At 47.0% G+C, this 22091-nt stretch overlaps 1 protein-coding gene across 1 annotated transcript in view; it reads left to right on the plus strand.

Moving 5' to 3' along the window:
- The first annotated feature begins 529 nt into the window (after nt 1-529).
- DDX46 (DEAD-box helicase 46) overlaps nt 530-22091 on the plus strand; it is a 395525-nt gene continuing 373963 nt past the window's right edge. The window contains exons 1-2 of the mRNA XM_082254255.1: nt 530-570; nt 4642-4833. Of these exons, the coding sequence (XP_082110381.1) occupies nt 554-570; nt 4642-4833 (209 nt within the window). The 5' untranslated portion in view covers nt 530-553. The remainder of the gene's footprint in view (nt 571-4641; nt 4834-22091) is intronic.

The following is a 22091-nucleotide window of genomic DNA, read 5'->3' on the forward strand; positions in this document are numbered from 1 at the left end:
CAATGATAAAAAATTTTGATTTTTACATTTTTTGGGGGGGGGGAATTTCATATAAAAAAATGTGAAAAATATTATTTTTTCAAAATTGTCGCTCTTTTTTTGTTTATAGCGCAAAAAGTAAAAATCGCACAGGTGATCAAATACCACCAAAAGAAAGCTCTGTTTGTGGGAAAAAAAGGACGTAAATTTCGTTTGGTTACGGCGTTGCATGGCCCGGACGTAAGACAGCAAAATCCTCCAGTGGTAAAGTGGTTAAAGCAAACAATGGCCTGGTCATTAAGGGGGTAAATTTTGCTGGGGCTGAAGTGGTTAAAATCAAGAACAGTTGAGCGTTATCTATTTGTACTGCGTTTAAAAACACGTTCGACTGAATTTTAATAAACCTGCCCCGGTAAACTCACGCTCTTGGAGGATTGTCTGCTGTTTTATCCTCCGGACACTAGGTGGCGCTGTGCATAGATTGTCCGCAGTGTTTCTGTTGGGAGGCCCGCTAGTTTTTCCTCGTCGCCTAGTGTGTAAGGAGAGAGAGCTCGAGCGAAGGCCAAGTGGAACGATGGGCAGGGAGTCTAGGTGAGTGAATATGCGTTGGTGTCATAGCATTGTGTAACGTGTTCCTGTAAATATTCGGCGCGGTCCGGGGAAATGGCGTGCTTCGAATACAACTTTTGTCAGTGTTATTGTTTGAGCGCTTTGATCTGATGGCGCAGGTCCTGTAAGGCGCCTCGTTCACACATCTGTTCTTTATATTTCATACCTCTGTATGCAGACATGGACACTGTTCCTGAGGAAGCATGTCTGATCCCCGTACTATCTTATGGAGCGTACAGTGTGTCTACAGCCAAAAGTTTTGTTATTTTTATTTTGGACTAGGAAGAGCACCTCTTCACTCATTACTTCAATCCCAGCAACCCCTGTGGCAATGTTTAAATGTCTTGCACATGCACAGGTGTCTTGGAGACTTGGAAGAGATCTGCAGCACACCTGAGCATACGCACACAACGCTGCCATCTGGGGACAAGATACCTGCTGCGCACAGATTGTAAGCTCTTCTGAGCAGGGCCCTCTTAATCCTCTTGTATTTTATTGTATTGTCTCCCTCTAACATTGTAAACTGCTGGCGCTATAGAAATCCTGAATAATATTAATATGTGGCAATGTGCTGCAGACCTCTGCGGGTTTCAGAAGACCTGGCAGAGGCCTTTGGCACATTTTGTGCAGAAGCGGAATACCTCCAGAAGTCCTGCTTCCTGGGATGTGTGACATGGATAAGTCATTAGAGCAGAGGTCTTCAGTGCCGGTTCACACTTGTGAGGCTGCGGAGATCGCATGTAATTCGGAGCGCACTGCTCCTTCATTACATGCGATCTCGTGCGGTGCGAATTTCAGCCATACAAAGTCCCGCTGCATCCGCACCAAAAACGCACAGGAGGCATTTTTTCAGCCGCATCAAAATCGGATCGCACAGTGGTTCACACTTGTGCGATCCGATTCTGTGCATACTTGCAGATTGCACTCAAACTGGGGGTGTCGTTAACCTTTAACCGGTTGCCGACTGCGCACAGTATATTTACTGCGGCAGTCAGCCCCGGCCAGGCAGAGTGACGTAGATCTACGTCGCTCGCCTGTCACTGGGATTGGAGGCAATAGCGGGCGAGCGCGCGCCCGCCTCGGCTCGTTCAGGGAGGAGTGCGGGCGTGTGACCGGCGGACCCGATGTCCGCCGGTCACTCGCCGATCGTCGGTACAGCGGGAGAAAGGCAGAGCGGCTTATGTAAACAAGCCGCCTGTCATTCTCCCCTGTGTAAAAATGGAGATCAGACGGTTCTACTATGTAGAACCGTTGATCTTTGTTTTTACACCAGTAGCAATGTCCCTGCACAGTTAGAAGCACGCCCCTAGGACACACTTAACCCCTCCCTGTCCAATACAGTTAACCCCTTCCCTGCCAGTGTCATTTTTGCAGTAACAGTGCATATATATAGCACTGATTACTGCAGTAATGTCACTGGTAACCCCAAAAGTGTCAAAAATGTCAGTCAAGGGTCCGATCTGTCTGCCGCAATGTCGCAGTACCGCAAAAAAAAATCGCAGATCGCCGCCATTACTCGGTAAAAAAAAAAAACACCAAAAATGACAAATCTTCAAATCTCCCCCCCCCCAAACATGTGTAGCATAAAACAATTTGGCCGAAAATGTTAAAAAAAAATTTGATTTTTACATTTTTTTTTTTTGGGGGGGAATTTCATATAAAAAAAAGTGAAAAATATTGTTATTTTTGCAAAAATTACCCTCTTTTTTTTTTTTTGTTTATAGCACATGATCAAAAAATCGCACAGGTGATCAAATACCACCAAAAGAAAGCTCTGTTTGTGGGGAAAAAAAGGACGTGAAATTCGTTTAGGTACAGCGTCCGTTAAAGTCACGCAGTAAAAAAATCGCAAAAAACCCCCTGGTCAGGAAGGGGGTAAAATCTTCCGGGGCTTAAGTGGTTAATTGACACCCCCTGCGTATCGCATATGGCAGTGTGAACTGTCAGAGGTGTGGATGCAATGTGGGATCACGCTATATATTCGCAGCGTTCCCGCATCGCACAAGTGTGAACCGAGCCTCAAACTATGGCCCTCCAGTTGTTCGAGAACTACAATTCCCATCATGTCTATGCATGTCAGTTTTATAATGCCTCATGGGATGTGTAGTTCCGCAACAGCTGGAGGGCCATAGTTTTAGGATCCCTGCATAAGAGGGTGCTATGTCATTCACGTCTAAAGTTTTTCACTTTCTGCTATATAACATTCTCAAAAAAAATCAAAATTTTGGAACATTTAAGGCCCCTTTCACAACGGGGACCGTTCAGATCAGCCTGTCGTTTTTTTTTTTTTTGTCGGATCTGAACGGACTCCCCATGCATCTCTATGCGGCATTGGATGTCAACGGAGACATGTCTGCTGACATCCAATCCGTCAAATCTGGACAGATGGAAACCCTATTTTCCATCCGTCCAGCGGATAGGATGAGAATGAATAGACGGTCCGTTCCCATCCGATTTCCCATAGAAAACAGCAGGACCTGACAGCTGCACACAGCGTGGAGACATAGCTGCCATCCACCTGCTCAGCGGGGAATCGGTGGATCAATCCCCCACTGAGATAAACGGGAGTCTGCCGACGGACCGGATTGTGTGAAAGGGGCCTTAAGCCAATTTGTTTTCTGCTACATATTTTTGGTAAAAAAAAAAATTGCAATAAGAGTATTTTGATTAGTTTGTGCAAAAGTTATCGTGTCTACGAGCTACGTAAAAGATTTATCATTTTTATTTTTTTTTTACTAGTAATGGCGGCGTTCTGAAATTTTAAGCGGGACTGCGACATTGCCGCGGACAGATCGGACCCCGAACTGACATTTTTGACACTTTTGGGGGTACCAGTGACATTACTACAGTAATCAGTGCTAAACAATATGCACTGTTAACTGTAATGACACTGGCAGGGAAGGGGTCAACACTGTGGGTGATAAAGGAGTTAAATGTGAGCCTAGAGGAGTGATTCTAACTGTGGGGGGCGTGGCTTGTGAAATGATCATAGAGACCTGTGTAGAAGGATCACAGGAGCTCTGTGATTATTCCAAAGAGAACGGTCAGCTGTGTTTACAACAGCTGACCATTCTTCTCTCTCAGGGGGGAGAGATCGCAGGTGTCAGACGGCAATCGGAGCCACCTGCCCTGTGCATCAGAGTTCCCGCTGCCGAGTGGGGGCCGGAGCACACTGCCAGTGGCACGTGCTCGCCCCCTAGCTCCGAGCGCACGACCGACATAGGTCTACGTCATTTCGAGCAGGAGGGCCATCCTGCCGCAGTAAATCGGCGGTGGGCGGTCCGGAACCGGTTAAAAAAGATCTAATTGGGGGAGGGGGGAGGAGCCAAATGGACAGAAGTTGTTTTAGGCTACATTCACAGCGATGATTAGGGCCAGTGTGAATTGCAGCTGCAATTCCTCTGCAGCTCTCAGTGAAATTGTGAAGCTGCTGACCCCGTTCATTGTAATGACAGGTTGCCACAGCTATTCACTGCTCTGTGCACAGCCAGTGATCACCGGAACGCAGCTTGTGTGGGTGCAACCATAGACAACCTGTCATTATAGTGAGCGAGACCGGCAGTTGCACTGAGAGCCGCATAAGGAATTGCCGCTACAATTCACACCGGCCCCTATTGAGGGTGTTAATGTAGCCTTGGGGTGCGTTCACATTTGTCCTTTTAGGATCTCGGGCAGAATCGCTGTGATTCTGCCTGCAATCTCAAATTGCACTGTAGTAGCAAATTGCACGTTTAGATACCATTCATTTTCAATGCAAAGCTTGGTACCCAAAAAAGAGCAGGAGCCTCTTTTGGCCGACAAGCTTTGCGTGTTGCGGTTCGCGACAATAACTTGCGGCAAAACCGCACTGCGTTTAGGTGTTATTGAAGATGAATGGCACCCAAACATGTGTTTTTGAGATTGTAGTGCGATTGTGGGCATAATCACAGCGATTCTGCTGGAGATTTCAAAACGCTAACGGACGATGTTCGGCCAAACTTTTGCTCAACCTTAACAGTACTCCCCACGATTCAGATTAGTATTGTTGAGTTATGGTTTATTTCTTGCTTTTAGACATTACCGAAAACGCTCATCATCACGTGGCCGCTCTGGCAGCAGGTCAAAAAGCCGCTCCCCTCCTGATAAGAGATCCAAAAGAGATGACCGCCGATCCCGAAGTCGGGAGCGTGACAGAGATCGTAGAAGGGAAAGATCACGCAGCAGAGATCGCAGAAGATCACGATCCAGAGATCGAAAGCGTCCTGGGTAGGAATCTATTATTTTTTCTTTCTAAGAGTTTGTTTACACATGCAGCCCTTTGGAAAACGGATCAGTGGTGGATATCTTTTCAGAGGACTCTTGCTATGTCACAACCTCACTTCTTTTAAAAACCCTCAAAATGCCAGTTCTGAGCAGCTGCAGTCCTGTGTTTAGGTGGGCTGTTACTGGACCAGTAAAACCGGAGCACATCTGCCGGTTTTTACTGCCCCTGGACTAACTGTGTGAAGGAGCCCTAAGAATAAACTTTGCTTTTTTTATACCACAATAGTGACCATTGAGCATTTGCTCCGCACCTCTGGGCTGCAGTGAGAAAGGGACAAATAGGAAACAGTTGCTTTCTTTGCCATGTCTGTGACTGCCACTGAATATGAGTCGTTAATCTAATTGATAAAATCTGTAATTCTTAATATATGTGAAATTGGCCCTAGACATTAAAATGGCTCTAAAACCTGGTAGGTAGTAAGGGGTTATGTCACACAGAAAGGGTTAATTGCTGTACAGAGTATGCTAAACAGTATTACTATCCATGAAGTCCAAAAGAAGTGCATAGGTTATGGTAAGCAACAGCTGTCCCCAGAGTATGCCTGCTCTATATGTGAAGATAAAAAGGAAGGGAGGGGAAGTGCAGTAATAAAATACAATTTATTTGCAAATGGTCATAAAAACTCACAGGATAAAACCAAGATACTCGCTCGTCGGATAAGGGGAACACTACCACTCAGCCTTCTCTTGCAGGACCTGCCAGTGGACTCCTGTCTCTGTGGATAGTCAGATGGAAGCCTGAATGTCAGGTAGGAACCAGGAAGTCTCCGAACCAGCGTGGAGTGCACACATGGGTGAATGTGACATTACAGGAAGGACCGGTCGGTGTAGGACAACAGACTACGTGCTTTGAGATTCAGCTCCTTCTACACTGTTCTGTATAAAGTTCTATATATACTGTATTATTGGTGCTGTTTAATGGCTAAAGGACTTCTGTGACCAGCAATACTACAGTCTGTACACAATAGCATTAAAGCAAATGTTTATCACCCTAGACTACACAAACAGTAATAAATAAAGTAGTTAGAAATATAATCAGAAAATAATAAATTAATAAAAGAACACAGAGGAAAAATGGGAGTGCTTCAAGAGCATACTAAACAAAGGGATTGACCAGTGCATTCCAAAGGGAAATACAATTTTAAAAGAGCAAAACTAAACCCTGGGTGGCTAAACTCCAACTTAAAAATGCATATTATTGCTAAAGAAAAGACCTTCAAAAAATACAAGTCTGATGGGGTCATTGGCAGCATTCAAGCATTACAAAGAGTGTAATAAGAAATGTAAAGACAAAATCAGGGCGGCTAAAATAGAACACGAGAGACATATAGCGGAAGAGAGTAAAAAGAACCCCAAGAAATTCTTTAAGTATATAAATAGTAAGAAAGCAAGGCCAGAACACATTGGCTCCATAAAAGACGATAAGGGAGTTTTGGCCACAGAGGACAGGGAAAAGGTGAAAGTGTTAAATAATTTCTTCTCTTCAGTCTTCACAAAAGAATTGGGGGGCTACACTAACCCAGCTTGTAAGGCCAAACTAAATAATACACCTCAGGAAGTACCGCCATGGCTAACAGAAGATAGACTTAGAATTAAACTAGAGAAACTTAACATAAATCACCGGGACCGGATGGCTTGCACCCGAGGGTTCTTAAAGAGCTCAGCCAGGTGATTGCCAGACCATTATTCATGATTTTTAAGGATAGTTTACAGACGGGTATGGTGCCAGCTGATTGGAAAAAAGCCAACGTGGTACCAATATTTAAAAGAGGGCTGCGATATATCCCGGGTAACTATAGGCCCGACAGCCTAACATCAGTAGTCTGCAAGATTTTGGAGGGGATGTTAAGGGACCACATACAAGACTTTAGTCATGAAAACGGTATTATAAGTAGTAATCAGCATGGATTCATGAAAAATCGTTCTTGCCAAACCAATCTATTAACCTTCTACGATGAAGTGAGTTGCCATCTAGATAAAGGTAAGCCTGTGGATGTGGTGTATCTGGACTTTGCAAAGGCCTTTGACACCGTTCCCCACAAACACTTACTGTTCAAACTAAGGAAGGTAGGTATGGACCATAAGGTGAGTACCTGAAACGAGAACTGTCTCCAGGGGAGAGTGCAAAGGGTGGTGATTAATGGGGAGGACTCTGATTTGGCGGGTGTGGAAAGTGGGGTCCCCCAGGGTTCTGTCCTGGGACCAATCCTGTTTAATTTATTCATAAATTATCTAGAGGGGGGGATATCTAGTACAATCTCAGTATTTGTGGATGATACTAAACTAAGCATGCCAATATCTTCTATGCAGTATGTGGAAACCTTACAAGCGGACCTGAACAAAATAATGGGGTGGGTAACTACATGGCAGGTGAGGTTTAATGTTGAAAAATGTAAAGTAATGCACTTGGGTGCCAGAAACCAGAAAGCAAGCTACTCGCTAGGGGGGAAACCTCTGGGTGAATCGAAGATGGAAAAGGACCTGGGGGTACTGGTAGACAACAGGCTTGGCAGTGGCATGCAATGCCAAGCTGCTGAAAGCAAAGACAACAGAATACTGGGATGTATAAAAAAGGGGATTCACTCCAGAAATAAAGAGATTATTCTCCCACTCTACAAGACTCTGGTCCGGCCACATCTGGAGTATGCTGTCCAGTTCTGGGCACTGGTCCTCAGGAAGAATGTGCTGGAACTGGAAAGAGTCCAGAGAAGGGCAACAAAAATAATTAGGGGAATGGAGGACATCAGCTATGAGGAAAGACTACAAGCACTGAAATTATTCTCTCTGGAGAAGAGACGATTGAGGGGGGATATGATATCAATGTACAAATGCTGTACTGGCGACCCTAGCATAAGGAACAAACTATTCAGAGAAAGGGAATACAATAAGACACGTGGCCACTCACTAAAACTAGAGGAAAGGCGGTTTAACCTTAAAATACGTAGGGGGTTCTTTACTGTCAGAGCAGTAAGGATGTGGAATTCTCTTCCGCAAACAGTCGTATCAGCAGGGAGCATGGATAGTTTCAAAAAACTATTAGATGGGCACCTTAAAGACCACAACATACAGGGGTATACAATGTACGGTTAACAGCGAACAAACACATCATAGGTTGAACTGGATGGACTGATGTCTTTTTTCAACCTCACTAACTATGTAACTATGTAAAGGACTATAATCTGTGAAACCCATGGGACATGGTCAAAAATTAATCAACTGATGAACATTAATAAAAGATAAGGACGAAAAAAAAAAAAGATCAAACACTTATAAATGAATGCATAAGGTCAGAGTAAAAAGAAAAAAAAAAGGGGGAGGGGGGTAAAAAGACCATTTTAGGTATGTGCAAGAATCAGTTCAACATTGCCTTACCCCCCTCCCTTTATTTTTTTTTCTTTCTTCTCTTTCCCCCCTCCTTCTAACCTTATGCATCCATACATACTGCTCAAAAAGATTAAAGGAACACTTTGAAAACACATCAGATCTCAATGTGGGAAAAAAAACTCATGCTGGATAGCTATACTACTATAGACTGGGTAATGTGTTAGGAATGAAGGGATACCTTCTCTTTTAAAGGAAATAAAATTATCAACCTACACAGGGCTGAATTCAAGGACACCCCGAAAATCAAAGTGAAAAAATGGTGCAGCAGGCTAGTCCATTTTGCTGAAATTTCATTGCAGCCACACAGAATGGTCCTTAGTAGCTTGCATGGCCCCCCGCATGCTTGTATGTATGCCTGAAAACATTGAGGCATGCACCTAATGAGACGGATGGTGTCCTGGGGTATTTCCTCCCAGATATGGACCAGGGCATCACTGAGCTCCTGAACAGAATGAGGTGCAACCTTTTGGCATCGGATGGACCGAAACATAATGTCCCAGAGGTGTTCTATTGGATTTAGGTCAGGCAAGCGTTTGGGCCATTCGATGGTATAAATTTCTTCATCTTCCAGGAACTGGCAGCATACTCTCGCCACATGAGGCCGGGCATTGTCGTGCACCAGGAGGAAACAAGGACCCACTGCACCAGCGTAGGGTCTGACAATGGGTCCGAGTATTTCATCACGATACCTAATAGCAGTCAGGGTGCCATTGTCTAGCCTGTAGAGGTCTGCGAGTCCCTCCATGGATATGCCTCCCCAAACCATCACTGGCCAGCCACCAAACCGGTCATGCTAAACGATGTTACAGGCAAGCAATAACGTTCTCCAGACCCTTTCACATCTGTATCGTGTGCTCAGGTGGAAGCTACTCGCACAGGGCCCACTAGAGAACACCGGGCTCTCAGGCCACCCTGATGAAGTCTGTTTCTGATTGTTTGGTCAGAGACATTCACACCAGTGGCCTGTTGGAAGTCATTTTTGTAGGGTTCTGGCAGTGATCATCCTGTTCCTCCTTGCACACGTGAGCAGATACCAGTCTTTGCTGATGGGTTAAGGACCTTCTACGGCCCTGTCCATCTCTCCTGGAGTAACTGCCTGTCTCCTGGAATCTCCTCCATGCTCTTGAGACTGTGCTGGGAGACACAATGGCACTTATTGATGTACCATCCTGGAGGAGTTGGACTGCCTGTGCAATCTCTATAGGGTCCAGGTATCGCCTCCTGCTACCAGTAGTGACACTGACCCTAGCCAAATGCAAAACTAGTAAAAAACAGTGAGAAAAGAGTAGGGTAAAGAATTTCAGTAGATTCCCCCTGTATAACCATTCCTGTTTTGGTGGTGGTTTCATTGTTGCCCATCTAGTACACCTGTTTAATTTCATTAACACCAAAGCAGCTGAAACTGATTAGCACCACCCTCTGCTACTTAACTGACCAGTATCCCTGGAGTTTAATTGACTTGATGCTATACTGATTAGAAAGTGTTCCTTTTTTTTTTTTTTTTTTTTTTTAAGCAGTGTATTATTTGAGTGTTTTGATCATTTTTTTATTCTTTGCTGTGCATCAATTGATTGATTTTTTGAAAATGTCACCAATTATAGTATTTTTTATTAATTTTATAAAATACTCTTTTTATATTTTCAATTATTTTTTTTTTACTGTTTGTGTAGTCTATTATGATAAACATTTTGGATCAATGCCATTGTGGACAGACTGTATTATTGCTAGTCATGCAATTCCCCCCAGCCACCAAACACCACCAGGTGTCTGTCCTGTCTATCATTAGTAGAGCAATGCCATCTAAGGCCCCTTTCACACTATCCATCCGTCGGACGGATTCCGTTTTTTCTCAGCAGGGGATCGAGCCGCCGATCCCCCGCTGAGCAGCAGGACAGCTGTGTGCGGAGACACAGCTGTCAGTTCCCCATGCATCTCTATGGGGGAAATCGGATGGGAACGGACCGTCAGTCCGTTCTCATCCGATCCGCTGGACGGATGGAAAATATGGTTTCCATCCGTCAGTCCAGATTTGACGCATCGGGTCGGATGTCAGCGGACATGTCTCCGCTGCCATCCGATGCCCCATAGGAATGCAAAAGGGGACCGTTCAGATCTGCTAAAAAACGGACAGGCGGATCTGAACGGTCTGCCTGTGTGAAAGGGGCCTTAGGCCTGTAGAAGTAGCTGAAGCTCCAAGCGTGTAGCCTGCTGTCCTACACCTGTTCTTCCTATGATGTCACATCTATAATTTGTGCACTTCACGCTGGCCCTGCAGACCTTACCTGGCATACTGGCTTCCATCTGACCATCCACAGCAACAGGAGTTCACTGGCGGTCCCTGCAGGAGAAGGCTGAACACTGTTGTTCCCTTATCTGATAAGCAAATACAGTATCTCACAAAAGTGGGTACACCCCTCACATTTTTGTAAATATTTTATTATATCTTTTCATGTAACACTGAAGAAATTACACTTTGCTACAATGTGAAGTAGTGAGTGTACAGCTTGTATAACAATGTAAGTTTGCTGTCCACTCAAAATAACTCAACACACAGCCGTTACTTTTGTTGCCAGCAGTTTAGACATGGAGTACACCCCTAAGTGAAAATGTCCAAATTGGGCCCAAAATGTCTATTTTGTGTGGCCACCATTATTTTCCAGCACTGAATTAACCCTCTTGGGCATGGAGCTCAGCAGAGCTTCACAGGTTGCCACTGGAGTCCTCTTTCACTCCTCCATGATGACATCACAGAGCTGGTGGATGTTAGAGACCTTGTGTTCCTCCACCTTCAGTTTAAGGATGCCCCACAGATGCTCAATAGGGTTTAGGTCTGGAGACATGCTTGGCCAGTCTGCTAATCTATTTATAGCAACCTCCCATTACACATATTTTCAACCTGTTTTTTTCTGTTAATGGAGAACTTGTCAGAAGTTATCATGCTGATGAAAGAAGAATGGAGCCCAGAAAGCTACTGGACTCAGGGCTTTGGAGAGAGATAAGAAAACACTGCAGATAGATGTGCTTAGGTCAAATTTCATGAATCAGGTTTACATAGAATGTATAGAATGCATTAAGATAAAAAAACCTGCCTTTAAAATCACTGTAACAATACTTCTTACATTTGAGCTTATCTGCCATCCTTTGCCATTCCTATACATTCGAAAGTTCCCATTCAGGCTGCTCTTTCATTGTGCACTGAGTCAAGGACAGCTGTGTTGTATTGTGTATGTGACCTTTTTATCCAAAGACCCTAACACAGTGCAAACTTGTTAAAATGATTGTAAAGTTTCCTTTAACCATTTCCCACAAACCGACGTACCTTTTACGTCTGCTTGCAGAAGCGGTTGTACCGGGATGATGCCTGCAGCTGCTGTTTTTTAAAGCTGGCAGTCGGCTTTCAGAAGATAAAGCCAGCAGCCGCTTGGCCATTATCCCACCGGGTGGCAACCATCCGGCACCTCCGCCGGCTGGTTGAAGTCCCAAACGAAGCCGGATTCGGCTTCGATTGGGTCTCCGATCATGTAACCTGGAAGCAATGTCACTTCACTTTTAGACCCCCGATCCCTCTATAAAAGTACTCATCACAAGCAATGTTTGCATTGCTTGTGACAGCAATAAAAGTGAACAGTTAAAAAAAAAAAAAAAAAAAAAGGCAAATAAAATAGGAAAAAATAAAAATTTAAAGCGTCCCCGCGAGCTTGCGCACGAAAGAAAACGCATACGTAAGTCGTGCCCGCAAATGAAAACTCTGTTAAAATCACACATGAGGGATCTCCAGAGGGAGAGCAATAATTCTGGAAAAAGACCTCCTCTAACTCTAAACTGGTAACCGTTAAAAATTTTTTTTTTAAAGCTTCCCCTATAGAGATTTCCACGAGTGTGAGCAATTTTAAACCATAACATGTTGGGTATCTATTTACTCAACGTTACGTCTTTCACAATATACAAAATAAAAAAATGGGGCTAACTTTACTGTTTAGTTTTTTTTTTTTTAAATGCAGTGAAATTTATTTTCCCAAGAAATTGCGTTTGAAAGACTGCTACACACACACACACACACACACACACATTGACACAATTCTAATCTTTTTGTGTCTATACACCACCACAGTGGATTTGAAATGAAGAAACAAGATGTGCTTTAACTGCAGACTTTCAGCTTTAATTTGAGGGTATTTACATCCAAATCAGGTGAACGGTGTAGGAATTACAACAGTTTGTATATGTGCCTCCCACTTTTTAAGGGACCAAAAGTAATGGGACAGATTAACAATCATAAATCAAACTTTCACTTTTTAATATTTGGTTGCAAATCCTTTGCAGTCAATTACAGCCTGAAGTCTGGAATGCATAGACATCACCAGACGCTGGGTTTTATCCCTGGTGATGCTCTGCCAGGCCTCTACTGCAACTGTCTTCAGTTCCTGCTTGTTCTTTGAGCATTTTCCCTTCAGTTTTGTCTTCAGCAAGTGGAAAAAATGCATGCTCAATCAGATTCAGGTCAGGTGATTGACTTAACCATTGCATAACATTCCGCTTCTTTCCCTTAAACTCTTTGGTTGCTTTCACAGTATGCTTCGGGTCGTTGTCCATCTGCACTGTGAAGCACTGTCCAATGAGTTCTGAAGCATTTGGCTGAAAGAGGAAGTAAACCCTCCTCTGCAGGTTGTACCTATAGGTAAGCCTCATTATAGGCTTACCTATAGGTACTGTAAATATCTCCTAAACATGTACCGTTTCAGCCAGTGACATCACTGGCGCATGCACTCTGAAGGAACGGCCGCTGGTGCCTTTCCTTCAGAGCCCCGTGCCGTGACCGTCTGCTCGCATGCGCGGGAGTGACGTACGTAATTGCGGCTCCAGTCAATCAGATGGCCGGATGCAAACCCGGAAGAAGGGCGACAGAACATGTCACCCATGAGAGAGGTGAGCGGTCGGCACTTCGGGGCTTCATTCTAAGGTAAGTATTTCATAATGAGCTAGTATGCGATGCATACTAGCTCATTATGTGTTTGTCTTTCAGGTGTTTTTTTTTTTTTTAAATTCGGAGGTTTACATCCTCTTGAATATTAGCAGATATTGCCCGAAGCACTTCTGACTTAATCCTGCTGCTTTTGTCAGTCACATCATCAATAAATACAAGAGAACCAGTTCCATTGGCAGCCATACATGCCCACGCCATGACACTACCACCACCATGCTTCACTGATGAGGTGGTATGCTTTGGATCATGAGCAGTTCCTTTCCTTCTCCATACTCTTCTCTTCCCATCACTCTGGTGCAAGTTGATCTTGGTCTCATCTGTCCATAGGATGTTGTTCCAGAACTGTGGAGGCTTTTTTAGATGTTGTTTGACAAACTCTAATCTGGCCTTCCTGTTTTTAAAGGCTCACCAATGGTTTACATCTTCTGGTGAACCCTCTGTATTCACTCTGGTGAAGTCTTCTCTTGATTGTTGACTTTGACACACATACATCTACCTCCTGGAGAGTGTTCTTGATCTGGCCAACTGTTGTGAAGGGTGTTTTCTTCACCAGGGAAAGAATTCTTCGGTCATCCACCACAGTTGTTTTCCGTGGTCTTTCCGGGTCTTTTGGTGTTGCTGAGCTCACCGGTGCGTTCTTTCTTTTTAAGGATGTTCCAAACAGTTGATTTGGCCACACCTAATGTTTTTGCTATCTCTCTGATGGGTTTTTTTTTTTTTTTTTTTTCTTTTCAGCCAAATAATGGCTTGCTTCACTGATAGTGACAGCTCTTTGGATCTCATATTGAAAGTTGACAGCAACAGATTCCAAATGCAAATAGCACACTTGACATGAACTCTGGACCTTTTATCTGCTCCATGTAAATGGGATAATGAGGGAATAACACACACCTGGCCATGGAACAGCTGAGCAGCCAATTGTCCCACTGCTTTTGGTCCCTTAAAAAGTGGGAGGCACATATACAAACTGTTGTAATTCCTACACCTTTCACCTGATTTGGATGTAAATGCCCTCAAATTACAGCTGAAAGTCTGCAGTTAAAGCACATCTTGTTTATTTCATTTCAAATCCATGATAGAGCCAAAAAGATTAGAATTGTGTCAATGTCCTAATATTTATGGACCTGACTGTGTATATATATATATATGTGTGTGTGTGTATGTATATGTATGTATATATATATATATATATATATATATATATATATATATATATATATATATATATATATATATATATATATATATATATATATATATATATATATATATATATATATATATATATTTTAAAAATGTTTGGGGGTTCGAAGTAATTTTCTACCAAAAAAATACTTTTTCTCTTACGTCCTCCGACAGTTGCCGCCTCCTCTAAGTCATCACTGTTGGGTATTGACTTCCCATCCGCAGGAGTAGCTAGGCATATAGACTTAGTCCAAAGACAAAAGGCATTAGCATATACACACCCATGGGGGCTGTCCCATCTGGTCAATACCCCCCTGCATCACCACTCCCAACTCAGTTTTTAATCTGCCTAGCGTCAGGAGTAGTCAGGCATACCTTGTGCTGGGGCTTCAGTCTCAGCCTTCCTAATCTTTTATTTGATTTTCTTTGAAAATGTCAGTTTTTTTTTTTTCTTACTTTACTAGCTGTTTATTTTGTCAGCTTCTAGTGTTAGTCTTCTCTTCGGATGAAGATGGATCATGCGGTGCTGGGATTCGGACTGACCGCCCTGGTTCTCCAGGGCAAAAGGGTCAGATGGACCCCCAGCCCGCCATCGAGCGTTCAGCTATGGTTCGCCCTGGCATTACGAATGACCCATCCCTGTTCGCTGCAGGGATGCAGCCGTGAGGTGGCTACCTCACAGGACACATCTGCGGTGCTGCAGTGTCATGTCCCTGGCTCACGGCACTCCCTGTCAGGTGAGGACAGTGGTTTTCCATGCATAGAGGCTTCCCACACCATCTGGTACAGGTAAGTACTTCTGTGTGGGGCCTCTGTCTGGGGTGGCAGTCTGTGTTGCTGTGTGTTCCCCATGTCTGTGCCTGTGTGACTCCCTGTGCGATCCCTGCGGGGATCGCTTGTGCAGATACTGTATGTTGTCTGGGGGTCCCTTTCCCTGTGTCACTTCGGTGCATTGTTGGGGGTGAAGACGTTTGGTTGTGTGGTGACCGCAGCGGTGTCTATTCACGCGGTCCGCCATCTTGGCTATGGGCAGGTATGTGTAGCTCATCTGGGGTGATGCTGCATGCTATTTTGGCGCCATCCACCGCCATTTTGTGGGAAGTGAAACGATCAGTCCGACCGCATGTTCGGCGGCCATTTTGGCGTAGCCTCCAATGCATTCCTATGGGGCAGCCATTTTCCCCGAGGCTGGCAGTCTATAGTCCAGCCTACTTCAGCAGCACTTCCTTTCCATCGGCAGCAGGACATCGGTAGCAGCACTCTGCGGGCTCTGCAGGTTATCGCTCTCAATTTTCCTCTGTATTATCGCTTCTGGCTCAGTTTCTCTTCTCCTGTTGGGGTCACTTTTGTCACTGTAGCTGTAGCGGTGGGCTGCGCATGCCGCAGCGATTTTAAAAGGGACAGTACAAATTTTATTGCACTGTTTGTTTCTGAAAACTTGAGCAATGGATTCTCAGGAAAGCAAGTTCCCCCCCCAGCTTTAGTGGGGGTTCCCAGTTCTCCTGTGGCCCCACTGCGACCCGATTTGGCTGCTGTGGTGGCGACTTTGGTGTCTAATATGGAAATGCTGATGTCTGAACGTGCTGCAAAAAAGAGGCCCAGATTGTCTCTCTCTTCTGATTCAGATGGGGATATGGCTGCTGCGAGCGTGCCCTTTTCAGGGTCCCGCTCATCCTTGGACCCCCCGGGGTCTGAGGGGGAGGCTGAGATGGAGGGGTTTGATACCTCCTCCCCAGGGTCACCTGAAGAACGGGCGACCATGGATGAGTTAATTGTTTCTGTTAAGGAAACCTTACATTTAGAGGATGAGCCCTGTCCTCCGGGCGTTGTGTCCTCCTTTGGGACGCACAGGACCCGCAAGTTGGTGCAGGTTTTTCCCTGCCCTGCTGAGTTTCATTACACTGTTAATGACATGTGGCGCACGTTGAAACGTCCATTCCTGGTACCTAATCGGTTCAAGTTGCTTTATCCTTTTGCGCCGGCTACGGAATCACGATGGTGCGTGCCTCCACAGGTAGATCACACTGTGGCCGTGTTAAACAAGGCTACCTTGGTTCCTACTGAGGATACCCCGGTTTTCCGGGATCCCACGGACCGGCGGTTGGAGTCTCTAGCTCGCCATTCCTATACGGTGGCGGGTTCGTTGCTCAAACCTGTTTTCGCGTCCTTTCTGGTGGCTCAGGCCGTGGCTGATTGGACTAAGATGCTTAGGAGCAATCTCGTGTCTGATGGTGTTCCGCCTGCCCGGCTGGAAATGGTGGATCAGATCCACCAAGGAGTCATGTATTTGTGTGATGCAGCCTTGAATGAGGCCCCCTTAGTGGCTCGCCTCTCTAGTGTCGCGGTGCTTAACTGGCGACTGATATCGCTGAAGAGCTGGTCGGCTGACCAGTCCTCACGGGAAAACAGTTGCTGATTTTCCCTATGCTGGCTGTTGGAATCACCTCCCTAGGAGATCTTGTCTGAGGCTTCTCCACACCCATATTTCACAATAGGAGGTGTATGCGAGAACATCCTGCGAGAATAAGAATTCCCATTTATGACTCTTGTCCGGAATGTCCTGTTGGTCACTTTGCATTCCAGACCAGTAGCAGTTAGGTTCAATTATCCAGAAGCATCTGATATCAGAACACGTAAAACTACATGTTGTCTCCAACACTGGCTCTCGCCTTTTTGGCGAGGCGTTGGACACCCTGGTGAAAGGCGTCACGGGGGGGCAAGAGCACTATGCTGCCCCAGAACCCGAAGAACAAGTCTTTTCGAGGCAAGTGGGGTTCTGCGCCTAGATCAGGGGTCCTTTCGTGCCTTTCGGAACCAATCCAAGGGCAAGCCCTTCAAGGCCCAGGGCAGTCAGAAGAAGCCCTGGGCGGGTAAGCAGAAGTCCGGCAATGCTGGCGCGGCGGGTCAATCCGCCTCTGCCTGAAGGGGCGTCCTCACCCATTTTCAGGGGTGGGGGGACGTTTGCGCAACCTTGGTTGCTCCGGATATCGGACAGGTGGGTTCTGGAAGTCGTTCGATCGGGATACAAGATCGAATTCCTTTCCCGGACGGCGGACAGGTTCTTTCCCTCCAATCTTCATCTGCTTCCGGGGCGTCTGCAGGACTTGCATCAAGCGGTGCAGGACCTGCTTGCTCAGGGAGTAATTGTCCCGGTGCCTCATCGGGACAGGTTTCGGGGGTTTTTTCCAATCTGTTCACTGTGCCCAGAAAGGAGGGCAAAGTGCATCCTATTCTGGACGTATGGAGTCTCTCCGTTCGGTGGTGGCCTCCTTGAGTCCAGGGGAATTCCTGGCCTCGATAGATCTTAGGCTACATTCACACCTGGGCGTTTTCAGCTCCAAAAACGCTCAAAAGAAACGCTTCCAAAATGCCCAACAAGTAAAACCCCATTCATTTAAATGGCCCCTGTTCACATCTGAGCGTTTTGCAAAACGCCTGTAGCTGAAAAAAGTACATGAGCTTCTTTTTGGGCTGATTACCAGCGTTTTTGATAGATGTCAATGAAAAACGCCTGAAAAAATCGCGGTAAAATCGCGGTAAAAAACGCTACGCTCAAGTGTGAATGCAGCCTAAAAGATGCGTACCTGCACATCCCCATTTTCGAGGGTCATCAGCGGTACCTTCGGTTTGCTATCGCAGAGGACCACTACCGGTTTGTGGCGTTGCCTTTCGGTCTTGCTTCGGCACCAAGGGTGTTTACCAAAGTGTTGGCGCCGGTTCTGGGCCTACTGAGGGCTCAGGGCATTGCGGTCTTGGGTTACCTGGACGATCTACTTCTGAGATCACGTGCCAGCCAGGGCCTTGTGCGCGATCTGTCCACCACGATGCAGACGCTCCAGGAGTTCGGATGGACCATCAACGTTCAAAAATCGACGTTGTCTCCATCGCTTTGTCTTCCCTACCTGGGAATGATTCTGGACTCTGCTCAGGCAAAGGTGTTCTTGCCGGAGGACAAGCTCTGGACTTTGCGGGACGAGATCAGGTCCCTCAGGGACAGCCCGTCCTCGTCACTCAGGACCTGTATGCGGGGCCTGGGGTTGATGGTATCGGCCTTCGAGGCGGTACCCTTTGCTCAGTTTCAAACGCGGGCTCTCCAAGCGGAGATCCTGGCCAGGTGGGACAGACTGCCTCAGTCCCTGGATCTGTGTGTCTCCTTGAGTCGTCAGACCAGATTGGCTCTTCTGTGGTAGCTCCTGTCCCCGTCGTGGCGGAAGGCAAGTCCTTCCGTCCGTTGGTGTGGACGGTGATTACCACGGATACCAGCCTGTCGGGCTGGGGTGGAGTTCTGGGCAACCTGTCTGCCCAGGGCACTTGATCGGAGGAAGAATCCTCCTTCCCGATAAATGTGCTGGAACTGCGAGCGATAAAACTGTCTCTTCCAGTGGTCGGGCCGTCTTCGGGGCCGTCCTGTCCGGGTACAGACGGACAATGCGACCGCAGTGGCTTACATCAACCACCAAGGGGGCACCAGGAGTGCTCGGGCGGCCTGGGAGGTGACCGACATTCTGTCTTGGGCCGAGACACACGTCCCGGCGATCTCGGCAGTTCACATTCTGGGTGTGGACAATTGGCAGGCCGACTATCTGAGCCGCCAGACCCTGGACCAGGGGGAATGGTCCCTACACCCGGAGGTCTTTCGACTGCTGTGTGCGAGGTGGGGATCCCCAGACGTGGATCTGTTCGCATCCCGGCTAAATCAAAAGGTGGCGGATGCGTTGGTAGCCCCTTGGCATCAGTATCGTCTGTATGCCTTTCCTCCGATTCAGTTGCTATCCCGGTTCCTCCGCAGATTGGTCTCAGAACTGCACCTGGTGATTCTGGTGGCTCCGGACTGGCCACGCCGGTCCTGGTACGCCGACGTTGTTCACCTGGCAGTGGCGCCTCAGTGGCGTCTGCCTCTGCGGAAAGATCTCCTGTCTCAGGGTCCGATCTTCCATCCTGTTTTACGGTCGATGGCTTTAACGGCCTGGCTGTTGAGACCCTGGTCCTGAAGGACAGGGGTCTCTCTTCTGAGGTCATCCCTACCCTTGTCAAGGCTAGAAAGACCTCCTCCGGTAAAATCTATTACCGTACCTGGAAGGCTTATTTCGCCTGGTGTGAGTCCAGGGGGTTCTCCCCTCACTCGTACTCTGTGTCAAGAGTGTTGGCCTTCCTCCACTCTGGTGTGGACCAGCGCCTGGCGCTGGCCACGATCAAGGGCCAGGTGTCCGCACTGGCTATTCTTTTTCAACGCCCTGTGGCGTCTCATTCCCTGGTTCGCACCTTCATTCAAGGTGTGCGACATTTGGCTCCTCCCAGGAAGGAGCCCTTACCTCCATGGGACTTGAACTTGGTTCTGTCTGTCTTACAGCGTGCTCCCTTTGAAAACATTCAGGAAATATCGTTGCCTCTGCTGTCTAAGAAGGTTGCCTTTTTGGTGGCGATCACTTCGGCAAGCAGGGTGTCTGAACTGGCAGCGTTATCTTGCCGTTCTCCCTACTTGGTGATTCACCGGGATAAGGTGGTCTTGCGCCCGCCTCCCTCCTTTCTTCCTAAGGTGGTCTCTGAGTTCCACATTAATGAGGACATTGTCCTGCCTTCGCTTTGTACGAAGCCTACGCATCCTAAGGAGGTTGCTCTGCACTCTTTGGATGTTGTCAGGGCGATCAGGGTTTACCTGTCGTCTACGGAGTCCTTTCGGAAGACGGATTCCCTCTTTGTCCTTCTGAGGGACCTCGGAAGGGCATGGCTGCGTCTGCAGCGACTATCGCCAAATGGATCAGACAGACCATTGAACAGGCTTATGCTTTGAAGGAACGGGTTCCACCCTTCCCTTGTTAAGGTGCACTCTACCAGATCTGTGAGTGCGTCCTGGGCCTATTGGTATAGGGCTTCGGTGGCCCAGGTGTGCAAAGCTGCGACTTGGTCGTCAGTGCACACTTTTTCGACAAGTGTGTATATGCTAATGCCTTTTGTCTTTGGACTAAGTCTATATGCCTAGCTACTCCTGCGGATGGTAAGTCAATACCCAACACTGATGACTTAGAGGAAGCGGCGACTGTCGGAGGACTCAGAGAAAGGAATTTTACAGGTAAGATTTTACAAAAATTCAGTTATTTTATTTTGTAAACAAACAACGTGCCAGAAATAGGCTTGGTCCTTAACTGCTTAAAATAAACTCTTCACTGCTCCCAGCCCTCCCTCCTGTCGAGTGCCCCACAGGAGGCAGCTTGCTATGGGGACGCCTGAGCTGCAGCTCCGTTTGTCTGTTTACACATGGAGCTGCGGTCTCTGTCTCTGTCTCTCTCTCTCTCTCTGTCTCTCTCTCTCTCTCTGTGTGTCTCTCTCTCTCTCTCTCTCTCTCTGTCTCTGTCTCTGTCTCTGTCTCTGTCTCTGTCTCTGTCTCTGTCTCTGTCTCTGTCTCTGTCTCTGTCTCTGTCTCTGTCTCTGTCTCTGTCTCTCTCTCTGTCTCTCTCTCTGTCTCTCTCTCTCTCTCTCTCTCTCTCTCTCTCTGTCTCTCTCTCTGTCTCTCTCTGTGTCTCTCTCTCTCTCTCGCTGTGTCTCTCTCTCTCTCTCGCTGTGTCTCTCTCTCGCTGTGTCTCTCTCTCTCGCTGTGTCTCTCTCTCTCTCTCTCTCTCTCTCTGTCTCGCTGTGTCTCTCTCTCGCTGTCTCTCTCTCTCTCTCGCTGTCTCTCTCTCTCTCTCTCTCTCTCTCTCTCTCTCTCTCTCTCTCTCTCTCTCTCTCTCTCTCTCTCTCTCTCTCTCTCTCTCTCTCTCTCTCTCTCTCTCTCTCTCTCTCTCTCTCGCTGTGTCTCTCTCTCTCTCTCTCTCTCTCTCTCTCGCTGTGTCTCTCTCTCTCTCTCTCTCTCTCTCTCTCGCTGTCTCTCTCTCTCTCTCGCTGTCTCTCTCTCTCTCTCTCTCTGTCTCTCTCTCTCTCTCTCTCGCTGTCTCTCTCGCTGTCTCGCTGTCTCTCTCGCTGTCTCGCTGTCTCTCTCGCTGTCTCGCTGTCTCTCTCGCTGTGTCTCTCTCTCTCTCTCTCTCTCTCTCGCTGTGTCTCTGTCTCTCTCTCTCTCTCTCTCGCTGTGTCTCTGTCTCTCTCTCTCTCTCTCTCTCTCTCTCGCTGTGCTCTCTCTCTCTCTCTCTCTCTCTCGCTGTGTCTCTCTCTCTCTCTCTCTCTCTCTCTCTCTCTCGCTGTTCTCTCTCTCTCTCTCTCTCTCGCTGTGTCTCTGTCTCTCTCTCTCTCTCTCGCTGTGTCTCTGTCTCTCTCTCTCTCTCTCGCTGTCTCTCTCTCTCTCTCTCTCTCTCGCTGTGTCTCTGTCTCTCTCTCTCTCTCTCGCTGTGTCTCTCTCTCTCTCTCTCTCTCGCTGTGTCTCTCTCTCTCTCTCTCTCTCTCTCGCTGTGTCTCTCTCTCTCTCTCTCTCTCTCTCTGTCTCTCTCTCTGTCTCTCTCTCTCTCTCTCTCTCTCTCTCTCTCTCTCGCTGTCTCTCTCTCTCTCTCTCTCTCTCTCTCTCTCGCTGTGTCTCTCTCTCTCTCTCTCTCTCTCTCTCTTCTCGCTGTGTCTCTCTCTCTCTCTCTCTCTCTCTCTCTCTCTCTCTCGCTGTGTCTCTCTCTCTCTCTCTCTCTCTCTCTCTCGCTTCTCTCTCTCTCTCTCTTCTCTCTCTCTCTCTCTC

This window comes from Pelophylax lessonae (assembly GCF_965119305.1).
Source record: "Pelophylax lessonae genome assembly, chromosome: 4".
NCBI classification, from domain to species: domain Eukaryota; kingdom Metazoa; phylum Chordata; class Amphibia; order Anura; family Ranidae; genus Pelophylax; species Pelophylax lessonae.